Genomic DNA, 23,918 nt, shown 5'->3' on the forward strand with positions numbered 1-23,918 from the left:
GAAAATGCTTGAAAATTTAAATTTTCAAAGATAAATCATTTATAAAAATATAAATTAAATATAAATAAAAGGAATCAGCTGTATAATGATTATCACAAAAAGAACTGACAATCACTAGAATTATTATACGTGGAGAAGGTTTATTACTTTGAGACAACTTTATTTCTTCCTGGCTTCCTTTAGATTTTCTTTAAGCTGCAGCAAAATTATGCCATGAAGTAAGAAATACAATCTTATTTATTTCACTATATTATTTAAAAAAATAATTCTTGGATTTAAAAAAAAAATATTCGCTCTTTCTCAATTTTCATCAAACCAAGGAGATTTGAATCAGGATTTTTAAACCTTTGGGATATATGTTTTACCAAAACACTAAAACGATATATCATGAACAGTATTTGAAAATGTTTCCATACATTCGTCAAGAGACATTTAACAGGATAACCATTTGATATTTATTTCATTAAATAACTGGAAATTATGTAAAATCCATAAAATATGTTCCTCTGTTCTGTATTCCAAATCACTTTATTTTTATGCACATAGCTTTAATTATCAAACATAGTATTATGAGTATTTATACTTAACATCATCGAGCATTAAAAGGTGTGTTTCAAATGCTTTTAGTTATAAGGCATTATATAACTTTTAATAAATTAATAAACATCATTAACATCCTTTGGAATTTCAATTATCAAAGGGGTTTTCGCCGTTTACATTAATACTCAACACATAAACAACTCTAAATAATACAAAAAATAGGTGTGAATAACATAATACCAATCAGCATTTAATAGGCAAGCACGCTTCCTTTTAAAAATAGTCTGAAAATGAGTAGGCCAATTTGAATCACGCCGAAAATGTAATTGGGCCAAGTTGACCCGACACTGTTCAAGTAAACAGTGCATAATTAAAGTTTAATGTTAAAATGTTTAGAATTATCTTTTTTCAACTGGTGAATAAATAATATATTGCTATTCATGCTGTAAGACTAAGACAAAATGACATAATGTCATTAAATTTAACTTACTGTTCAACTTCCGAAAATTGTTGCATCCGAATATAGTTTAAGTTCACATATGTCAAAATAACTCTTGCACATCAAAACTTTCATAATAATAATTGCATGCATTAGATTCTTTTATTGATAATTGAGATACAACATGATCGATAATATCATTTATGTCCAAGAAACGTTATGTACTTACCAATTTTTGTTTCGTCTTCGTCTTGTTTTGATGTACCTGCGGATTCACTCGGTCGGCCATATTTAGAAGGAAAACGAAATCGAACTGGAGCATGCGCATAGGATACTAGACGCATGCGCAATATTCCACCATATATATATATACAGATGAGATGGATATATAACATTTACGGGAAATATATATTCGCAACATTTTCGGACCCAATAATCATGTTTTAAGAGTCACGTTTAACTGAATCAGTAATATAAAAGGAATGGATAGAACCACACAATGTTATTGGGTCTAGCCACTATTGGGCCCCTGTCCCAATTATCTACATTTGTCCCAATAATCTACATGCATTCGGAACTCCTCGGCCATTATTTTCAAAAACAACCTCGGATGTATGCAGGTACATCAGTTGAAGTAGTTCATAAACTTTTGAATTATATCATTAATTAAATGTAGTGTTTTAGAGTTGTATTTATTGATCTAAGTTTAAGTTGATTGCCATTGAATTGAATTATTGCAAACATAATTAAGAATTCCAAGAGTTAAGTCACAAAGTTTAACTGCTAAATAAAATGACTACGCGATCTACTTGCAGCGGACTTAAACGTACCACTTTTTGAGTATGTAAACCGTCCAAATACATCCGAGGTTGTTTTCGATAAAATGGCCGAGGAGCTCCGAATGAATCTACATTGCGACCCAATATATATATATATATATATATATATATATATATATATATATATATATACATGGTTTTGATACTACCAGACTTTGTGACAGATAACACTTATATCATTAGTAAAACGCAAAGAAAATAAAAAATAATCCATACCACATTTCTGAGAATCTTTTATAACCGTGAGCTATAGAAACAAATGACGCCAATATGTGTTCGAAACAATTAGTGTGCGTAGTTTTCATGAACATCAAATTCCTTTAAAAACATTTTTGAAATGTTGGATAAAATAACATATATATGCAGCCATAGTACTGATTTAATCGATTATTACAAAAGTATTAAGTTAGGAGAGAAACCCCTGTTTTTGTGACAAAGCAAGACGTCTACGCCATGTGTATCTACAACTCTAAAGTTAAATTCTTGTTCTCTAATCTACTCACTATTTCTGCTTTTTCTGCGTCCAGTTTCGCTTTAATAGATGCTTCGATGAGTTCATTACGCGTCTGGAAAAGTATAATGATATGATCAATTAATAGTTAAAAATTGGTAACATATAAACAAGGCTACATAAAACAAAATCATTTATATCAAGTTGGGTTTAAACATGACGTGAACATTTAGGCGGACAAATTCTAACCAAAGTGTCTTGTTTTGAACCTGTTTTACGACATGTTTTCATTAATTTTAAACGAAAATAAAATGTTAAACTGTGTTTGTTTAAAACGTTGGTAGGTGAACAGTGGATTTGCCGGTTGAACGATTCCATCATAGAAGCGATCATGATAAGGAACTACTTAGTTTTACACAGTTATGTAATAATAACATTAATTAAAAAGTGGTGCATTCTGGCGTATTTACTTATTGCATGAATATCATATCATTTTCCACATCGGCACTTAACGTGAGAGGGTTGCAACTGGTAGCACTATCCTTTGGTCCGCAGTTACGCGTGGTATTTTGCATTCCAAACCTATGCTCAATCCTTAAGATGAAGTTCACATTTAAGGTTCTATTTAAGGTTCGAAATACTTAATCATATGTAAAAATCACCAGTAATCTGAGCCAAATTAAACTATTTCTGTGAAAGTTTATATCAAATTTTTGAAGAATGTGCTAATTGAGAAAATAGAAATTATTGTAAAAAATGTGCTTGTTGAGGAACATATAGTGTGAACAATGGGTTTCGCTACGTGTTTGGATATCGAGCATAACATTGATTTGTGATCGTTGTTGTCAAAAACGGCAAAATGATCAATGGCAGTTTTAGGAAGCACTGGAAACACTTATTGTACATGTGCATATTTTTGTTACTGTTATTGAAGAGAAAAATTCCATTGATATTTATATCGATAAATGCTTTAGGTAGTGTGGATATGGACAGACAGTGCACAACGGATTAAATTTAAGACGATAACTATAATCCATCTCCAATACATTGCTCTTTTAAAATAAGATATCGATATTGTATTATACAACGTATTCACGTTACAATGTTATAATCAATACTATGACATACCATTTGCATTTCTTGACTCGCACTTCCCATTGAGTTTGCGTCTAGGTTAAAGTCGTTAGTCGTACATGTTTCCTGACTAAAACCTCTTTTGGAATCTTTAACGTTTCCTTTTAGTTTAATTTCCAAAGAATCCAATTCTTTATTGCCTTTTACCACGTTGGTATTATTTGTTTCAATTCTTTGATCAATCTCTTTCTTCATTTGCTTAATGTCACCTGCAATATCTCTTATTATATATAAAGCTACGGTCGTATCATTAGCCGGATCACAATTAATATGTGTGGCATCTTTACACATATCAACATCATATCCACCGCATGATGAAACATGATCGGATTGTAGACATCTACCACATATCAAAGTTTCATGAGTTTTACAAAATAATGCCGTTCTTTCAGTCGGATGGTGTGTACACATCTTCTGTATGATATCACACAAAATGCGCCTTGGATTGCACCCATCATTTTCATACATGTTAAGAATGTGGATTTTGAATGCTCTTCCTGTCTTATGAATTTCAACACACGTTTCACCAATGTTCCCTCAGGTTTTGCAATATCCGACTGCATGTTCTTTACTGCACATTTCACACTGAGTCTGGTTTGATGCCATGGCATTTGCTAATGCAGTTTAAGATAAAAGGAATGAAGTTAAAACGTTTTTAAATGCGCAAGTTTTATTTGTGGGATAAATATATGACCATTTGTCAGTTAATTATTTCACTTGTATAACTTGATCTTCATATGAGTACCTTTATCACTGAAAATATAAATACATTTATGATAAGCAAGGTCACCAGAATAACAAAAAGGAACTGTATAGAAATAGACTTGTTGTTTTGAGATAAGTTATGACCGATAACATTTGTTTTGATGTTTTATTCATTACTGATGTAAGTGTAGTACAGAAAGCAAGTAGCCTTTATCGTGTATTGTTTAGATGATTTAGCAATCACAACTAATGTAAATATACTCTTCATGTATACTAGTTAATAGGAAGATAATGGCATGGTACGGTTCAACTGTTGCACGCGCTGAAGTTACCCTCAGAGCATTGCAAGCTGTATGGAGCGAAGAATAAGTGACGAAGTATCAGTGCATGACATAGGAAGCATTGCGTTTCGTAAAGTAATTACACGGATAGCTAGTGTTCCCGTCATCGGGGTTTTAGAGGCGCTTTGACAGGAGACGACCGGCACAAGTCATAGACGTTCTGATACACACATTACATCGGCATCGATCTGGGATTGCAGAGACATATTTGCTTCAAACTCAATGTATTGTGTGTACTGCTAAAACTAACCTCACCGACACTTGACGGCCAAACCGATATAAACACCAAGAACATAGGGCTCGGCAGATTTACAGCATAGCCCAGCTTCGGAAATCTTGACCAAACAGATTGTTATCCACTTGACTCAATAGCTCTTACAATCGCGAATCACTTATGCTTAATTTGCATTCCCGGGATTTTGAACAATATAATAAAGATTATAAATTTATGTTAAGCTGTCGATGAGATAACGTTTAAACCGATTATTAACAATTTTACTTCGTAGCAATTGATTCAAGCGCAAACTACTAAAAAAGGACGTTATAGGGGTTTAGGCGTTTTAAACATTGTATTTTTTAACGATCGATTCTTTCATATTTTTGTTAAGCTACGCCAATGTATCAAGATATAAGAATGATACGTGTGAAATGTGCAAAGTGGAAGGGTATTATACATAAATATATATTTCAGATTGAGATGTACAGAGTAAACATACAATGTTTTTATTTAAACATTTAGTTTCCCATGCGTTTGTCAAGGGGCAGAAGTTTTTAACATGATACTAACTATATTAACTGAACAGAAACAGTTAACTTACTTAATATTCTATATATATTTTTTTTCACACATGTACGCCGATATGAATAGTTTATTTCCTGTCAGAAACCAGTAATATGTATTTCTTGAGATGCGAGAATGTTACCCTACTGAGGCTCAAACCAACGATATATGTAGTGAAACTTGCACATATTCAACACAATTTTATAAATCTCTTTCTTAAGCACGATGCTATGCCAGAGTTGTTTTGTGTTCTGTGGGAATCCGGAGTATCAGAAGGTAACCCAATTGTTAGGCTAGGTCCGGCAAGAAATCGAAATCGGGTCGTCCTGAGATGAGAAGGATATACCCTAATTACTGTGCATACCGTACATTTTAGTTTGTAATTTATATCATTGTGTATATGTATAGCATATTATTATTACGTTACAACTTTTAAAAGCAATATTTACTACACCTACTACATCAAATAGTTTAATCATTCAGCTACATTTTGGCGTACAGAAGTGCAGTAACCTAGTTACGTCCTAATTCGAAGAAAGACATATCTGAACGAAGAGGTCCCGGGTCCGATCCCTTGTCGGGGAAGGTTCTTAGAGCCTCTCACATGGACACTCTGTACAAATGAATTTGACACAGGAAGCGGACTCGAGAATGTTTCAAATAATTTGTGAGCTTTCTACACAACCGAGCAAGAAAAATAGTATAATTTAACCAAATAACTTCCTTGTTTAAGATAATCTACGTTCTGTTTTTGAGACTTTAAACACTTATATTTCATTGTTTAAAACACATTTAGCTAAATATTGAAAACATCCAACCATATTCCCCTTTTAAACCTGTCGACAATCATAACTACGGTCATACACACAATACAAACAGCAAATTTCAACATACTTCCCCGAAACTAATGCTTCTGCATCTAGTAAATAAAAAAAATATCACTATGATCCCAACGTAAGCCAAAGTCACTTAAGTTGTCACAGCTTAGTGAAATGTATTTAAGTTTAAATTAAAAGGTTATGAACAAATAAACAAATGATTTGAGTGGATTTCTAAATTGTAATAACCCTTAAATCTCCGGGGAAGACCAGGGAAAAAACAACCTGCATTATATTCAGAAGTAAATTACTTCCTTGTTTAATTCAGATCGTTTTGATAGAATGATACGCTTAAAACACTTATTTGATATCGTTTGAACACACATGTATCCAAACATTGCAAAACTTTAAAATAGTTTTTAAACCTACTGACAATTATTCTAACACATGCACGCATACCAATTTAAACAACTGAGGTCAATTGCTGAGGAAGCAGTCAGCAGTATTGGTAAGAGAGAATGATGAGTGTCTACTTGACGTTAAATGAATGCTTTTAAATATTTTACAAAGACTTAGAGAGTTCAATGTATGTTCAATGTATGTTCTAAAGATATAGATCACAGAAAGTATTAACTAATATGTATTATTTGTTTATATTGAAGGATTCATGTTTTGATTCTTCTAAGCACTCTTTCGCTTCGTGAGAAAACGTCTGAAGAAAACAAAAATGGAACAAGAAACAGCAAATGCCTCCGATGAAAAACAGTAGACTACAATTTTAATGAATATGTGTCTGGTGGATATAACTATAATGCTGTTCTTGATGACAATGAATCGAAACATTGTAAGTTGAAATTCAGGCTATCGAGCTTCAAAATAGCCAGAATATCTGAAGCACAATTTCATTCTTGGTAGCATTACTCATTTAACTGTCAGAACACAGTGCTATGGACGGCAAACGTAGATGTTACATACTTACCTTGAACTCAATTGTCCTCGCGTTTGATCCAGTTTGGAACGTTCTACAGTAATTTGCACTTGTTCTGAAAATGAAAGGAAATAAAATCATAAAAAAACATCTATAATGTTTATAAATCTTTTTGTCGATTTTCGCTTTAACGTTTTGTCGTTTGGGTGGTCGAACACGAACATAAATTAGTCTGAAATAACTGATCACAAGGGTTCTATGACGGAAAACTCAACAGCAGTATATAGAATCCTGTATCTGGCAAGTGTACCAAATCAGAACGCAATTCGCCTGTTCCTTGCGTGCAGACAGAAGCAGTTTGTCCCGAACGAAGGATTTTTTCTTGTATGTTTCCTTCTTGGTCGGCCATAATAAAAAGATTTTCTCTGAGAACAATACCCATAACATTATCACAAGTTATGGTCAAACAGTAATATACATAAAACGATGTTCAAACGTCTTAAAATATAGACAGTCATGAAACTCGGGCACGTAAAACATCTTACAAGTTTACATGTTGTTAGAACGACAAGTTTAAATAATCATGAGTTGTATACTTGTCACACAGCAGTAACGCCGGTTATACGCCACTACTATATTGATCGAACAGTTCCCCGCAAAGGGAAGTACAATTGTTCATACGTAAACAAAAGTGTTGTCTGCTTCTAGTCTATCATGCTGTAAATATTGACTTGTTTTTCGTAATATTTTAGTGTTTTATAGTACGGTATTGCTACTTATAGTTTTTTACTACAATGTATACATGTTTGTTTGAGTAACTTAAATTTGATGAATTGTGCACGAATTTGTTACCGGTATATCGAAAGTGTAACGTTCATTTACAGTAAAAAGTCAAGAATATAAACCGAAAGTAGGCGTTTTTTCTGAAAGTCGACAATAATAGAGGGTCTCTAATGGATTTAACATATTGGCTCATGAATGTAGGTTATTGAGCTTCCTTTAATAATAGTACAATAAAAACAGCGGGAGTATTGTTACTTCTTTTTACTTCTTATAACATAATATTTCTTTAGTTTGGGCTCTTCATTTTTTCTGCAGAATGTTAAACATATACATACTACTGTACATAGAAGATCTTGAATAAATCATAGAACGCGCTTTATCCGGTGATACTGGCGTCTACAACATAGCACGCACCATCAAGGGTCGGCATCAAATCAATGGACTTTAAAAAGAAGAATTATTTTTCTAGGATATATTAGTTTCTTGCATTGAATCATTTTACAGCCTCCACTGTCTTACATATTTGCTAAACTATACAACAATATGCGTTTACTTATACAATTTACATAATTGAAACATTCTGTATAGTACACAATTGATCTTAATATACTTGCCTTGATCCCTCTTATCATATCTCCGATCTGAGTATCCTGTTGTGCACCTTTGGAAGTTTTATGATAAAAATGGACCCTAAATGGCCCTGAGCCAATAAACAAATACACAGGAAATTGGACCCTACTGTGACACCATTGCAATAAGCAGGAGATGCACAGCACGGGATCATCATGCCAAACATTCCTTAAACTAGGCCTTTAACGACCAATCCATTTACACTTTCAACGTGATTCGACAATCTATAATCTGTTAGCAGAACTAAAGCTTTAGAATGTTACGAAAATAATGTTCATAGAACTGAGGGTTTAAAAAACAAATGCGAGAACGTTTATAAAACTGAGCCTTAAGAACAACACGCACGAGGGGTGAATGCGAAAAGGTTCTAAGTGACATTAACTAAAGAAGCAGATAAAACCTTTTCGCTTTCACTCCTCGGTTTGAAAGAATGAAAGCTTGAAAATGTTAAGCAATGATGTTCCATATTACTTATGTTTTAGAAGGTTACTACTTAAGTTTAATGGGTCTGCGGTTTAAAGGGTAACGTCATAGTAAATACTATAACTGAGATTTTATAACGTTACGTATGGAAATTTTAAGGAACATGTGCTTTAGAACCTGATGTAGCAAAATAGCTTTGATTCACATGAAAAAGCATCACAGAAAGGAGGCTTCATAATGTAAAGCAGGAAAGTGAATTATGCATAAAGACTCATAGAACTGAGACTCAAGAAACGTACACATGATATTGTCATCAAAGTGTAGCTTTAAAACGTCTAGCGTGACCGTTGCATATGACGGACGCTTTAGAACGTCACAATATAGATGTTTGTAGAAACTTTGCGAACTGTTTTATAAACCTGAGGCTTTATATTGTTACGCAATGCAGTTTTTCATAACTGAGCTTTAGATAATCACGTAAGACAATTGCATTGAAGTATGGGTTTAGAACATAACAAACAGCATTAAACTACGGAGTTTAAGTTCTTCCAGTACAATTTAAACATCTAAGCAATATTGAGAAAAGGTATATCATTTTTACTTTATATAAATGATATTGAAACCCATTTAAACAAATGTGACCAATGTCTACATTAAAAATAAATCGCCTCATTAATAAAGAACGCCTCAGCGCTCCAGCTAACTGCTAGACGGTTTATATGCAAAGATAAAACTGTATTATTAAGGGTATTTGTCAGTCTTTGATTTTTAATACAAATGCTCGATCTATTGAATAACGGGAACAATAGTATTGCTCGGGTATACTGAACATTAACTCAAATATTTGAAAGGCATTCGACCTAGGCGAACGCTTGAGTACACTGCATTCAGGTAAGTGCAGATTGTACGATTTTACAGTAGTGTACACTATAAAATACAGAGGCTAATCGCACAATAATTTTATCACAGAAATATGTCTTGCAGCGTTAAGTAAATATTGGCGTCAAGATTACCCGTTTTACATGGTAAATATTTCCCTTAAATTATATTTCTGTATACATATTTACAGCAAGATTTATATTGACATTTTCCGATTTACTAAAATTGATATTTCTTTTGAAACATATACCACCACCAGTATGCAAGTTACGTGATAAAATCTTGAGAGACCCAAAAAAAACCTGTAGGTAAATCGAAAAACACTTGATACCACAATTAGTTTGTAAGTTACCTTCATAAACACTTCAGAGACAACAACTTAAATATGAGTTACCACCAAAACCACTTGAAATACTTAAGCTACTTTGTAAGTTAGCTGGTATTAACTTGTTGGCGTAAGAAACGAAAAGTGGCATTTTAAGATTATGGGTATTTGGGCTTAAAGTATCTGATTACACCTCACATATCTTTAACATGAGTATCACCGTTTTTCAATTCCCATAAAGCATTGATTTAAAGCGTCTGGTATAGTCATTTGATATTCTTTACTCCACAAACTTTATCGTACAATTTCTATAAAGGGTTATTTACAAACTAGTTCAGGCATAATGGCAAGTTATCCTCATACAATGATGACAAACATATTTCAAAATACAGTCAAGATACAATGTTAACTGCATAGGCAGATCACGCAACCATATGATCACAACAGTATGCCATACAGCATAAAGTCTTAAAAGACATTAGAATTACCTGTAATTCATCACAATTATTTCCCTTAATTCCTAACACTTTAAACACATAAACAGCAACATTTCTATAGATATTAATATTTTCCCATTTGTTAATTTGAATTTAGTTATAACCAGTCAGGTCGTTCAATGTGAATAGCTCAGGTAAAGGAGTGTAGCCGGTTATGAACAATACTAATGTTACGCTATACCTTTCTTTTGATTGCATGTAAAACAAACTATATCTCAAGATCTTGTCCTTTTGTGCAAACTACAATCAAACTATTGAATAATGATAAATAACCTGACGGGTTTAATTACAATCTCAATTTCATTTGGTACCAAGGATTAAATTAAAACTTGTCATACTGATACACTCCTGCAGTTCAGCTGATAAAATAATAGCATATTAGAATACAGTGTATGTATATAATTACCCAGGTAATTTGTTTGATAACAGTCAATATGAACCATAATCAAAACATTTCATTTTCAGGTATACAATGCAAGAACAAACGAAATCGAGCATAAACATCGATACGCAGGATTGCATATGGTAAGACATGGACAGACTTATACAATTTTACATATTACAAATGGTAAATAATCATCATAATTTATTGCAAAGAATATATAATAAAGTTTGATTCGAACATTCATGTTAATACTAATAAATTACATCGGTTTATTTTTTTAATGTATTTCTGTATACAAATTGAAATCTGTTGAAATTTCTCTTTAGAAATACAAACATTTAACAATATTTAATCTTTGCTAGAAATAATACTAAAATAAATCGAATGATAAGCTTAAGAGTTAATTCAATGCAACCAAATAATAGTGTACCTAGCTCGTTACTCGTTATCACAGGTATGTTGACCTAATTATCTCGCCTCCTATCCTATCAATCTCAAACATGCACAGTTAAAAATATCTCAAAGCACACCCATTCAATGAAGAAATCAAAACCATGACTTCAATAACAAATGATTATATAAACAAGAACTAAATTATAATGAAACGTGAATAAGAAGTCCATAGAAGCGTATTTACATATTTTTTTGATGTATTTCTTGTTATTTGTCATGAATGTTGTCAGGTCAACTAAACGGCCGCCTGTGGCCGCCTATATCTCAGAAACATTCATACCAGTATTTCGAACATCTTCTTTACACCTGTACAAAACAATGTCAATGTCCGCAGTTAGATATGAGGCCAGGGTCAAATGTAAGTTCAAAAGTTGTTACAACTTTAGAAATATGCAATATAATCTTATATAATTTATAAAGAAAGAAGGATACCTTACATGGAACACTCTCATTTGGCGACGAAAGAAATGGCAACTCAGTCGAAGGCACGTTGCTGCATCGAAACGTTTGCAAAAATAAAAACTCATCAATAAGTACATTATCTAGACCGTCTGCTTCCTTATGTTTGTAAACCTCACAGTGAATAACATTTTAAAATGAATTTGAATATTAGTCGTTGTGTGTATAACATTAATAGTTATTTTTTCTCCTGCTTCACGTTTTGAATTATAATACACTTTATTTACATGAACTTGTATCTCTTTACATTCTCTTACGAAGTTGGAACTGCTGCAACGACTGGATAGTATATATGCAGGTTACATATTGTTCAGTTCATATTGTTAGTTTTAATTAAGCTTTCAATGTTTTAAAGTTCATTTCGGCTTCGATGAGGGTTATATCTTTTATATCTTTTATATGTTTGGAATGTTCTTTTACTATTGAAAGGTGTGAGGTTATGCCTTTATAATAGGTTGAAACTACCACTCGTGTACCATCATTTATTGATTAAGCTATTTTAATGCATGTATTTTGTGGTTGTGGTGTTTGCGTGTTTTTTTTTAACTCGTTTTAAAACATTGAGCACTTACCGTGTTGCTCTAAAATGGGTCAAATTTTGAATGTTTGAATACTGAATAATAAGTGTTTGAGGTACGAATTTTGATAAATTGACAAATCAGAGGCCATAACTTGATCGTCTTAGATGACGAGTACCATTTTAACTCTACATTTTCCGTTGCAAAAAGCTTCTTCACGATCTCAGTTCCATTGAAGTCGTGTACCAGTAAACTTTCACTGACCATTCCATATCCTATCATGTATTGATTAAGCTATTTGGACGCATATATGCTCTGGTTGTGGTGTTAGCATGTTTTGTTTTATCACGTTCAATGACTTCGATCACCTACCGGGTGCCCCTTTACGGGGGTCAATGTTTGAATGTTTGACTAGGCTTGACCCTTCAGTTTACATTGTATTGCTGGACAAGTGTTTGAGATAAAAAGATAGTTCAATTAACAAGTAAGTGATCATGACGGGGTTATCATAGGTAACTTGCAATCATAAAACTAAATTATTTATATTCCACCAATTTTGTAAGTAATTAAACAAAATATTTTTAAGCAAATTATAGGGCTACCATTCTAGAATATCAATCAATATTGCTCTGGTAACTGAACCTAATGGATCGATTGACCAATACCATAAGTTATAAAAGCATCGCTGTATCAAGTTGATTTACGAATAACACTAGTTTTTTTTTTCAAAACTATCAAATATCTGAAAATGCAACTACCCAAAAATGATAATGCAATCTACCGGTTGATCGCTTTCGTCCAATATATTTGCCCTATATACAGATAAAGAATATAAACCCTGAACAAATCCCTTTTCATTGGGGTATCAATATCTAAATATGCCGAACAAATCAAAGCCAAACATAAAGAACAGCAAAATTGATTTCCAACAAGAACCAATATTTCCATCAAAACGTAAAAGCGTAAAAGATTTTTCAACAATTATAAGAACTTGACATTGAAAGCACTATCTCAAAATTTATAAGAAAAGGTTTAGCAAGACATTTTGATACGATGTAAAAAACTTAAAAATGACCTGAGCGATCTTTCTTGGTATCGACTCGATTTTAAAATCAAACCCGTAAATATAGCAAGGTAATATAATATATGAAACGATCATGTAACATTAAAAACACGATAAATGTAAAATACTGCAAAATTGATATTATACCATATTTAATTCTAAGTAGCTACTTATCCTAAAGGTTGCCAACAAATTATTATTCAAGGCATTACTTCATTAATATGCATGAACTATACATTAATACTATAATTAAAAGAAATGTCTCTAACTAATTTAATACTATATAAATCGAGTAGCACTCAAAGAATTGAATAAAGAATTTTATGCCTTTATATCAAATGTCAATATCAAATATTTAAACATGGTTTGTTACTCTGGTCGGGGGAGTACTATTTGTTAAAACATCCAAACAATCGTCGTTATAAAACTACAATTATACGCCATTATACGGTTCATATATTTTGTAAAAATGTTATCATATGATTAATATTGTGTTGTATTGAATGCTGCTTTAGGAATACACATTAACTCATAAGCATACACAGGATTTATTCCTTTTTACCTTATCGTACAAATATCAATTTCCTTGATATATCGTGTTACCTATTAATGTATAATAATTTTACACAAGAATGTAGCGCCATGCCGCTAATGTGTTGGTAAAGGGAAGCTTTAAGAGGATGGATGGAATTTACCTTCCTTGCACAATCATAAACTATTACTTACTTCACTTTTTACTTTGTAATTGTGGAATCTGTTTCATTACATTAACTAAGAACATGGTAAGCACCAATATATGTTATTGAACTATGTCCAAATACAGCGATTTACTAGTGTATACAGTGTCGTACCTGCTAACGTTTTTTATATACAGTCCCAATCAAACCGAGTGTCCTTGTTCATTATAACAGGTTGTATCAGTAATTTCGTGAAGTATCAATCGACTAAAAAACTACATGCATTTTAACCTATAATGACTATCATGTCATACTATCTTAGGAAAAGATGACGGCAATAATACACATATCAATATTTTTGACAAATAATAAATTCGGCCACTGTTGATGTCAGTGTAACCAAGGTGGACACGATGCGTGCGTATAAATGTACTACATAATAGGAAAGTATCCGCCTTGTCAGAAACGAATAGTTCAAAGAATGACAAATATTTGTGTGACGATAATCTAAAAGCATAACACTCATTCACAAATAAATAACTTTTATACGGTAACCACGAGCTGAATATAAAATAAACACCGTTCTTTAAATGGAATTTATTAATAAAAAACGCAATTAAAATACGTCAATTTGCTGTTTCCTTTAATCGCAACAAAATCTTATCAATTATTTATTGTTACCAGAGCAACCAAATTAAAATACCGTGATAGAACGGTGAGAAATTTACTGATACATATAGCACATACTAGCATACACACGTCCCTTGAAAAGTGCGATCAATGAATATTTAAATATCAAAATGAGGATGTGATCGATGGTTATTAGCAATGGTAGAAATATTGAATCATTCAGTCATTCCTTAAGATTCAACTAAGAAAACAAAATGGATAGATTTTCTTTGGAAAACATCCCCGAAGGCCATGCGAGATATTGGCTGTGGAAACCTGTACCGGTCTTACTTCTGATCACTGGAACTTGTGGAAATATCGTCAACATCATGGTCCTTAAACGGCCCAAAATCAGTAAGTTTTCGACGAGCATCTATTTAATCTGTCTTTCGTTTTCTGACCAAACTTTTCTATGGTCGTCTGTTTTCACCAACATGATGGACTACACAACAACAATCCGAGTGATAAACCTGCATACGGTGTTTTGTAAGACAGTGCCATGGATAACCCAATGTCTGCAGGTTATTCCGTCTGGTTATTGGTCTTGTTAACGACGGAGAATTTTATTTGATACAATTAAGAGCACTGATATTGATGGTTCTTACCGTTATCCCAATGTTGTTAATAATTTCCGGAAATGTAACTGTTATTGTTTCATTATTAGTTCAAAGAAGGAAACTATGTCGGACGTATCCCCAGAATGCCAGCTCAATAACGAATGAGATTAAACAAACATCACGACGTAGGATGAAATCCTTGATTAAGTTACTTCTCTTCGTAAGCGGATATTTCGTCTTAACTACTCTACTATTCACTGTATGTGGTGTGTTAAGGAATCGCTTGGATACGTCATCGTCAAGAGCAATTGCAAAAAAGTACCTATGGACTTCTGTGTTTGTCATGCTAGTGAAGTGTAACTTCACTTTTAACTTTATCTTCTATTTCATCAGTAGTTCAATGTTTAAGCAGGAGTGGAACGCTATGGTAAGGGAAATATTCCAGTGTGTGCTTAACGTTTTGACCACAAAAAACGACATGGCTACAGTTAAGGGGGCATCAAGATCGCTGAACACGTTGCCAACAAACACACATAGCAGTTCACGCCACCAACATGAGACATTTTTCTGAGTTATTCGGGCAAATTATAACACATTGAACCGGCGCCACAAAGACATTCCTTGGAAGGAAGGCGCTAGCGAGTGCGCAATGTCCATATTGGAATATAGAGTACGTGAAGTCCGGATAGACCGTACATGTAAAACATTAGTCGTTTAATCACTAGCATCTCAACGTCTTACTTTGATATTCATGTATATGTCTTCCATGACCAACCTTTTCTTGGCATCTAACAACATCTAATAACAAGTGTGATTGGTTGTATATACTTTCTGTTTACTTTTTGGTGTGCTTAGATTAATTACGGCATTTTAAATTGAAATGCGTTACTACATTAAGACTTGTGTATTGCATGGCAATGATGTTAATTATTCTATGAACGAAATGTTCATACTATGTACATCATATAAGTTAAAACTATAGTCCGAAACCCTGTAATGAATAAAACAGTCTTTCAATCTCAATAAATTATATCGCTTATATTGCTTTATTACGTTAGTTAACCATGTGGTTTTTATCGACATTTAGTTGGTAATATAACCTGACACTGGCAGACATACTCGGCGAGAAATTTAACATTTACCCTAACCCACCCACTTATGCTGCAGAAAATATGCAGCATTTAACGACAGTTGATTCTATTTCTGTGATTAATGGCAACATCTCACTTACAACAGAAATAAATTATTTCTTTCCTAGTGCATTTCTAAACATCTCACATTTAATTCTTTAAAATCATTATGAATAAAATCAACTGAATTTATGGCGATTAATAACACATTCGTGATCTTTACCTATGACAAGTAAAATTGTAATATGATGAGATTAGAATTTGGTGACCGATCCAGGTGTATGTACTTTTATAAGCTTTTTCTGTTTTAAATTGATATTGAAATTATTAAATGCTAATACTTTGACTATAAATGTTTTTTTAATAATTTTGATCATATTGGGTACTATTTGTGGCATACTTAAACACTGTATGAGTAGTGTCTTGATCTCAATAGGGAAAGTAACTGTTGTCCCCCTTTTTGTTCATTTAAAGGTTATGTATGAGTTTTGTCATAACAAAGTAACAAGATTATTAGAATATAGAGTTAGTGACTTGGTGGAAGCAAATCTATCTGGCTCGAAAACGGAACTAAATGATGAATTCCCACGCCTTGCCTTATAACCATTCTCAATCAGCGGCACTATTCTTGTATTTTGCATTTAAACGGCACTCATAATCATTTTGCATTTTTGTGTGTTGTAATATTTATTTCTAGCATTATTATTTCGAGTTTACTTTCGATGTATACATGTATTGAGCTTGTTCCATGAATTGAGACGGTTGCCAAAAGAATATAATATTTTATCCCTACTCTTATGTTGTGCTTCGAAAATGCGGTCCAACGATACCAAATTGTTTCAATGTAATGATCAAATACCTTTTTAAAATGGTCAACATTTTGTAAGTATAATTTATTGCCGTGTGTTATCAGTTGAATTTCAGGTTACAGCGAATGCTTTAGTCATTCGAAAAATCACATGTTAATGCACCAGCCGTCTGCTAAGTTATACCATAATCATCTAGTCTTTCTAATGCACTTAAGTATTCCAAATTATCTCCCTTAATCGGATTTATTGGAATTCAAGCTATGTTGAGACATACTTACTGTTTCTTTCTTAAACGTTTTTTTGTGTGAGCAGTCTTTAAAAAGCCGACAATTTGATTCCTTACATTAGGCTCCTTAGGACAGTTTTGGAATAAAATAAGTTTTCAACGATAGCATTAGAGCTTTTTGTAAAGAGTTTCCTCATGATCTTCCTCACAAACTCAATCAAGCGTGCTTGCCATGCTCTCTGCTGTCTTGGTTGTACTTATAAAAATAATTGATGTAAGCCGGCGTTCATCAAAAGTATGAACACACACACGAACATTAATCACCTTTATATAATGTCTGTGATTATAAATCGGTACTTGTAACGGCACAAACAACCCGAATTAATGGTAGTAAACAGGACCACTTTAGTGCAAATGTATACATTAAATCATAGTGTCGCAAACGAAGTAACAGATTTACACTATTTTTGAATAACAACGTTCGATAACTAACAAATGGTATAATCGAGTATATTTGTAAATAATCCGCATTGAAGTAGTCGTTATATATTATATAGTTTGTGTAACCTTTTGGTTCTATGATTCAAGATTGCGTCCTATATGATTTTATTATGTCCCTCACTTATGTGCAGAAATGAACACGATTAATATATCAACGTTTGTGTTTGATGATTCAAGTCGTTTTATCATAGTCGTTTTCCACCGACTGCAGCTATAAAACTACAAAGACGTTTTATCATAGTCGTTTTCCACCGACTGCAGCTATAAAACTACAAAGACGTTTTATCATAGTCGTTTTCCACCGACTGCAGCAATAAAACTACAAAGACGTTTTAACTGATTGTACGTTTTGGCAGACTAATGGCTTATTTAATTTATATAATCTAAACTGGCGTCATCAACAGTATGAACAAGCTCGCGAACATAAATCACGTTTATATGCCTTACGTGATTATAAATCAATACCCGACACGGCACCAACAACCGAATTAATGGTATTGAACAGGGCCACCAGTCGCAAACGACGTAACAGATTAACACCATGATTCGAATAGCAACGTTCGATAACAAGCGAGCAATATATGTAATTATCGTTGTTAATAATCCGCATAATATCTGTAGTTAAGCATATCGTATTTGTAACCGTTACGTTATGAGAGTAAATGTGTAGACAGAAACAAAGAAAACACTCTCAATATAGAACAAAACATGGTTTCTTAAAACGTGCATTTGCTTTAGGATATCAATAAATTCAACTCGTAAGTTGTATACATCACTTACCATCTGTTAATGCTAATCAGTTACCAGCTTATCAGTTTGAACACATTTCGTATCTTCTAAAGAGAAACAGAAAAAAAAGTCTACAAAGATTTGTCTAAGCAAGTTTGCTGCATTATAGCTTGACGCCACGGTGTTACCATTGACTTTAAGTATGTAATGAAAACACACAGTTGATATCCCTTATACAAAAGCAGTGGACACTTTTCCTATGTTAAATCAATAACAAGTGCACCAATTTCTACAATTTATGTCTTGGCAAATTTGTACTTGGTGTTGGCTTTTACAAGTTTACAATCTTTGCCTCTGAAACCTAAATAAGTCAAACTTGATGTTTACCCAGTAACGAACACACCAAGATTTATAACCTTACCTAATTAAATTAAAATGAGTACACAGGCACAATTGTCCTAGATTATCTTAGATGTTACTAAATCATCGAGGCAAACGTTTCTTAGAAATAAAAACATAACAATAAGCCCGGTTTAGCCAGTAAAACAAGATACAAAATATTGATCTCTTGTAAGATAATTTTAAACATTATGTATTTTACCACTATTGTTCAGTAGAGTATTAAACCTGTTCTTAGTCACGCTCGTTGGTGCGATGTTGCGCGAGAATGTTGCTTGTTTTGGGTGGGACACCTCAAAACACCCTCTTTTCCGGCTTGGTGACCACTAACCAAACTCACATGAACACAGACGGAATATAGAACATGGGTTGCCTTGGTGAGAAGCGAGCGCGGACTCGATCTCGGCCTATGCAAACTAGGTATATCACATAATGAGTAAAGACTCACATTACAACCCTCCTAAACCAAAAAAAATATAAATGAATGCACTGAATGTTTTTTCACTGTTATCCCCTACACCAAATATATCAGCAAATGTGTCCTGGTTTATCTAAAAGGACAATGTTTACCTTCAAAACCCAAACAAAGTTAAGCTTGTCCTATATTTAGTTGCAAGTATGTCATTTGACATAATGTGAACCTCTTAAAGCAAAAGTTGTCCTTGGTTTACCAGCAAACGCGAATTCCAATATTCGTAATGGCACTTTCTAAACAAAAATGAGGGCAAATGTGGTGATGCAGATTTAACCAATAACGAGTACGCTATGTTTAACAATGATGTTCTCTTATATCAAAAAGAGAATCATTTTGACCTGGGGTTATAAACTAAGCAATACGCCACGACTAACAATGTTACCTGTCAGCAAAGCAAAACCGTTTAGATACAGAGCAAAACAATGAGAAATAAATATATTCTAAATAGTTTGTATAGGAAATGCAATTTCTGTTTCAATGTAAACACTGTCGGCATTTTCGTCTTTATTTTCCGATTAAAATGTAAAATGTAATACACCTATTTATTTTATATAGTGTTATTATATTGAAGGTTATTGTTCAACTCAATACAATTATTCATATACATACTTGTTATTGTTACTGTATTCGGTATAGTACAATTCAAGCTACTTAAACAAAATTGCACATCATTCTCTTAACTTAACCTTGATAATGTTTTATATATTTTGTCCCTTTATATATAGTCAACTATTTTTGAAAGGGAAGACATCTAATTTGTAATATATCAAGACATGTTTTCGTGTTCATAAATTTGTTAATCAATCGTTCATATAATGCAACCATAAACGCATATATACGCGATGTGTTTTGATAACTTTAACTGTAGATATTAAAAACTACAGTAGTATCATTTTACTAAGACTATTCGTTTAGTTATTCATTTAACTTTTTCACAGGTTTAAGATTTCATGGTGGAATCTGTACATACTGTGATTACTGCAATTAATTTGAACTATTAACATCATTAGATTTCTATATTTCATATAAGCTTTTCGTTTACGTCGTTTACGAAACATTCCTCTTTATAGTGCAGGCCAAAGGTTATAATATTATATTTGATGGCCGGCATTTCGGTCGCCAAGGATATGTCGTAATCGATATGCAATAAAGATAGGAATACAATTCATTTGACTATGTAGCATGCATGTTCATTTAAATTTAATTTGTTTGTTCGTATATATTCAATCTAGAATACTTTAAAAACAAGTGGTGCAAATATGTTTATACTCTTTTACTGTTGTGCACAGTTCGATCAACAGGTGCTTTAAAGTGTATTTTAATTAAGACAGTGCTATTTTTATAGGGCCTGATGCGCTGAAGTTAAATGGAACATGCCATTAACAATAAAGCATTTCAAATAAGTAAGTGGGGTTACTGACTAAGAATATTCTTCAATATAATGTAATGCATAAATAATTGGACTTGAGATATACAGCCTTTTTACTTATATTCCAATGTCGCAATCATTTTTCATAAATATATATACGTATCACATGTTATACATTATTGCTTCCCATTTCTTATTACCAACATTTCTGTTTTTTTTTTAAATATTTTATAATTTAGCATTGTTCATTTTTCTGAAGGTAAAATATTGACTAGCCCTCCGCACGTTTTATAAATATACAATAGGACTGCTTTTGCATAATTGTCAGTATTTCAGAAAGTCATACGCTTATATCTCATGTTCTTATATGATCAACATTTATTAAATAGAATGATTCAATTGTCATCTTAAAAGATATATATTGTTTGTTTTGTGACAAAAGTTTGAAACGTTTGGTACTTGATATACCTAAACAGGAAATGACGTCATGAACATACACAAAGATTTGACGTCACTCCCTAAATGAAAGCAAATTTCGAGTGTTGAATTAAGATATTGACTGAATCTCACTTAGTATGCATTATACATATAAGGGCAGTAAAATGATCGGATGAATCTAATGTAAAATATGCATTTCTAAATATTACTTGTCCAATCCTTCCTTGTATGCATAAATTAAAACAAGTCTTCGAAAGTACTCATATTACTTATCTCATAAAGTGAAGTACATACTTACATAAAGCTTTTAAATTAAGATCTACCTAACAAAGACAATATAGCTCATTTTGTTGTTATATTATGTTGCGTAACATATACATTTATGTATTGCAGAATCCATCCATTGGTGTGTATGTATTGAATGTTCGATACTGCTGTCTTTGAAATGTGTGATGTTTAATCCGTTAAAACGTTCACTTGAATAGGATTTCTATTTTGCATCATGTTGGCACTGTATTATAAGACGTTCAAGTTTTCTTTTATCATGCCCTTTCTTATATGTACAAGTTATTGATTAGCATATCAAATTGTTAAAGCACATACCTTAAAAGGTAATCTTCAAATGCTCGAATTACGATGTCATTTTAAATGTTTATTTTTCTCACGGCTCATGTGACTTATTGAACCTGCATCCAAAAATAAATTGTCTATTCTTTAATTATTCCTTGTACAATCTTTCAGCAAAGCATGTAGCTAGAGCTAGATAAAAATGTATTAAATTCGACTTTATGGTTATTAGTTTTCCCCGCACTTGGCAGGCATCCAAGTGTTTTCTTAAATTATAGTGCAAAAGTAAAAGAAGATAATGATCGAGATAGTATGTTCAATAGCAAGTCCTTAAATTGATTTAATGTAATATACCCATGATAGTACATTTTATCACTAGTATAGCAGGTAATACCATTTCATATAACAAAAAGTACATTAAATCACCAGATTATCAAAATGACATAATGTAATTTTTATAAACCTCATGGCCAATGTCAGTTTGTGTTAGTCTATAAATCATGTTTAGAAAATCTGGTTCAGCTCTTCTTTCTTCCAGCCCTTCCAATATTTCACTGTCCTTTTTCTGGCGTGTAACTCGTTCCTCTGCCTTATAAAGAGAAATAAGAAGTGAAGTGATGATGCACATGAATCATCTGGTGTTGGATATGTTTCTGGCAAACTGTAATTGGGTATTGGCAGACTTTTTTGGTCATGATTTGTTGTATTTATAGAACTTCACATTATATTTTTTGTCATTTGATGATACCCAATATTTTTTTATTTATTTTTTACCCTTTTAATGCATGTGTGTTCATGATTGTAAAAATATATAAATAGATCATTTGAAAGTTGGTTTATTTTGACTTCTCAAAAGAGTGCTTATAGGGGAACCAAAAGAGACTTGAACACTATTTCAGAATATATAATTAACACGACAGGCATAGGAGCTCGACCTGGCCTGGTCACTTAACAGAGGTGGTCAAAGTACTCCATTGGACCATACAACCATGTTCTACTAATTGATGAAATACAGACCCTTTCTTGGTCAATTAAATGTTTGAATGACAACAAGAATTGACTTGAGAACCTATATAGGATTTCTATACACTTATTGTTAGTGTTGTGCCGATGATCAATAATAATCGACAATTGATCGGAAAGGCCTACGTCGGCGACAATTGATCGTAAAGGCATACGTCGGCGACAATTGATTGGAAAGGCCTACGTCGGCCACAATTGATAGTGAAATTTGGAAACACAAAACAAATTGATATCTTTCTTTGTTATTATTGTACACATATATACACTACTAAATGTAGGACAAAAATCAGCGCCTGTTGTTCTGCCTCATGTTCTGTAATAGTAACTTGTAAACACTAAAGGACAGTTGCGTTTTGAATAAATAATGCAATTTATACAAAGAAATGTACAAACAATATTGCATGGGAACATTGGTGCTTAAAACTGGTGCATATACTGTATGTGCATGCCTTAAATGACCAAAGATAATTAAATAATAATTAAATTGATTAATAATCGATCATTGATCGGTTTCATATACCAATTATCGATAGTAATTTTTCTGTCCGATTCCCAACACTACTTAATGGTCTCAAGTTTGGCAAAACAATTGTTTATTTGGTACTCCTTTATTGTAAGTTTGGCACAGTATGAACTGGCAAATGGTTTTTGGACACACAGTGGACTTGAGTAGTCAGTCTTTGGTGGCCATATGGCAGATTTTGGTAGATGGTAGCCAAAATGTGGTTGAATGAGCTCTGGTTTGACATTTGTAAAAACCGGCTGGTGCTTGTTTGATAATAATACGGCTTAACTGTAACCACATTTTTTTATTTATTTTTTTATTATTTTTTGAGATTTTACATCAGGCAATAATGACAAAGTGAAACCACAGTATGTGAGTGAAACTGAATGTAAAGAAATAACTCCGCAATGGTGAAATGACTGTTTAAGAAAGTTTGATATTTGCCAAAAGGAA

At 32.7% G+C, this 23,918-nt stretch overlaps 1 protein-coding gene across 2 annotated transcripts in view; it reads right to left on the minus strand.

Moving 5' to 3' along the window:
* Nucleotides 1–23,918, minus strand: part of LOC128241473 (desmoplakin-A-like) — a 111,811-nt gene that overhangs the window by 60,304 nt on the left and 27,589 nt on the right. The window contains exons 1-4 of one of the 2 annotated variants that reach the window (XM_052958417.1): nucleotides 10,505–10,647; nucleotides 7,028–7,091; nucleotides 3,398–4,156; nucleotides 2,322–2,384 (exon numbers count right to left, since the gene is read on the minus strand). In XM_052958417.1, the coding sequence (XP_052814377.1) occupies nucleotides 2,322–2,384; nucleotides 3,398–3,871 (537 nt within the window). In that variant the 5' untranslated portion in view covers nucleotides 3,872–4,156; nucleotides 7,028–7,091; nucleotides 10,505–10,647. Of the gene's footprint in view, nucleotides 1–2,321; nucleotides 2,385–3,397; nucleotides 4,157–7,027; nucleotides 7,092–10,504; nucleotides 10,648–23,918 lie in introns of those variants that run through there. The other variant, XM_052958418.1, reaches the window with a different exon arrangement.

Source organism: Mya arenaria, chromosome 7 (assembly GCF_026914265.1).
Source record: "Mya arenaria isolate MELC-2E11 chromosome 7, ASM2691426v1".
Classification (NCBI taxonomy): domain Eukaryota; kingdom Metazoa; phylum Mollusca; class Bivalvia; order Myida; family Myidae; genus Mya; species Mya arenaria.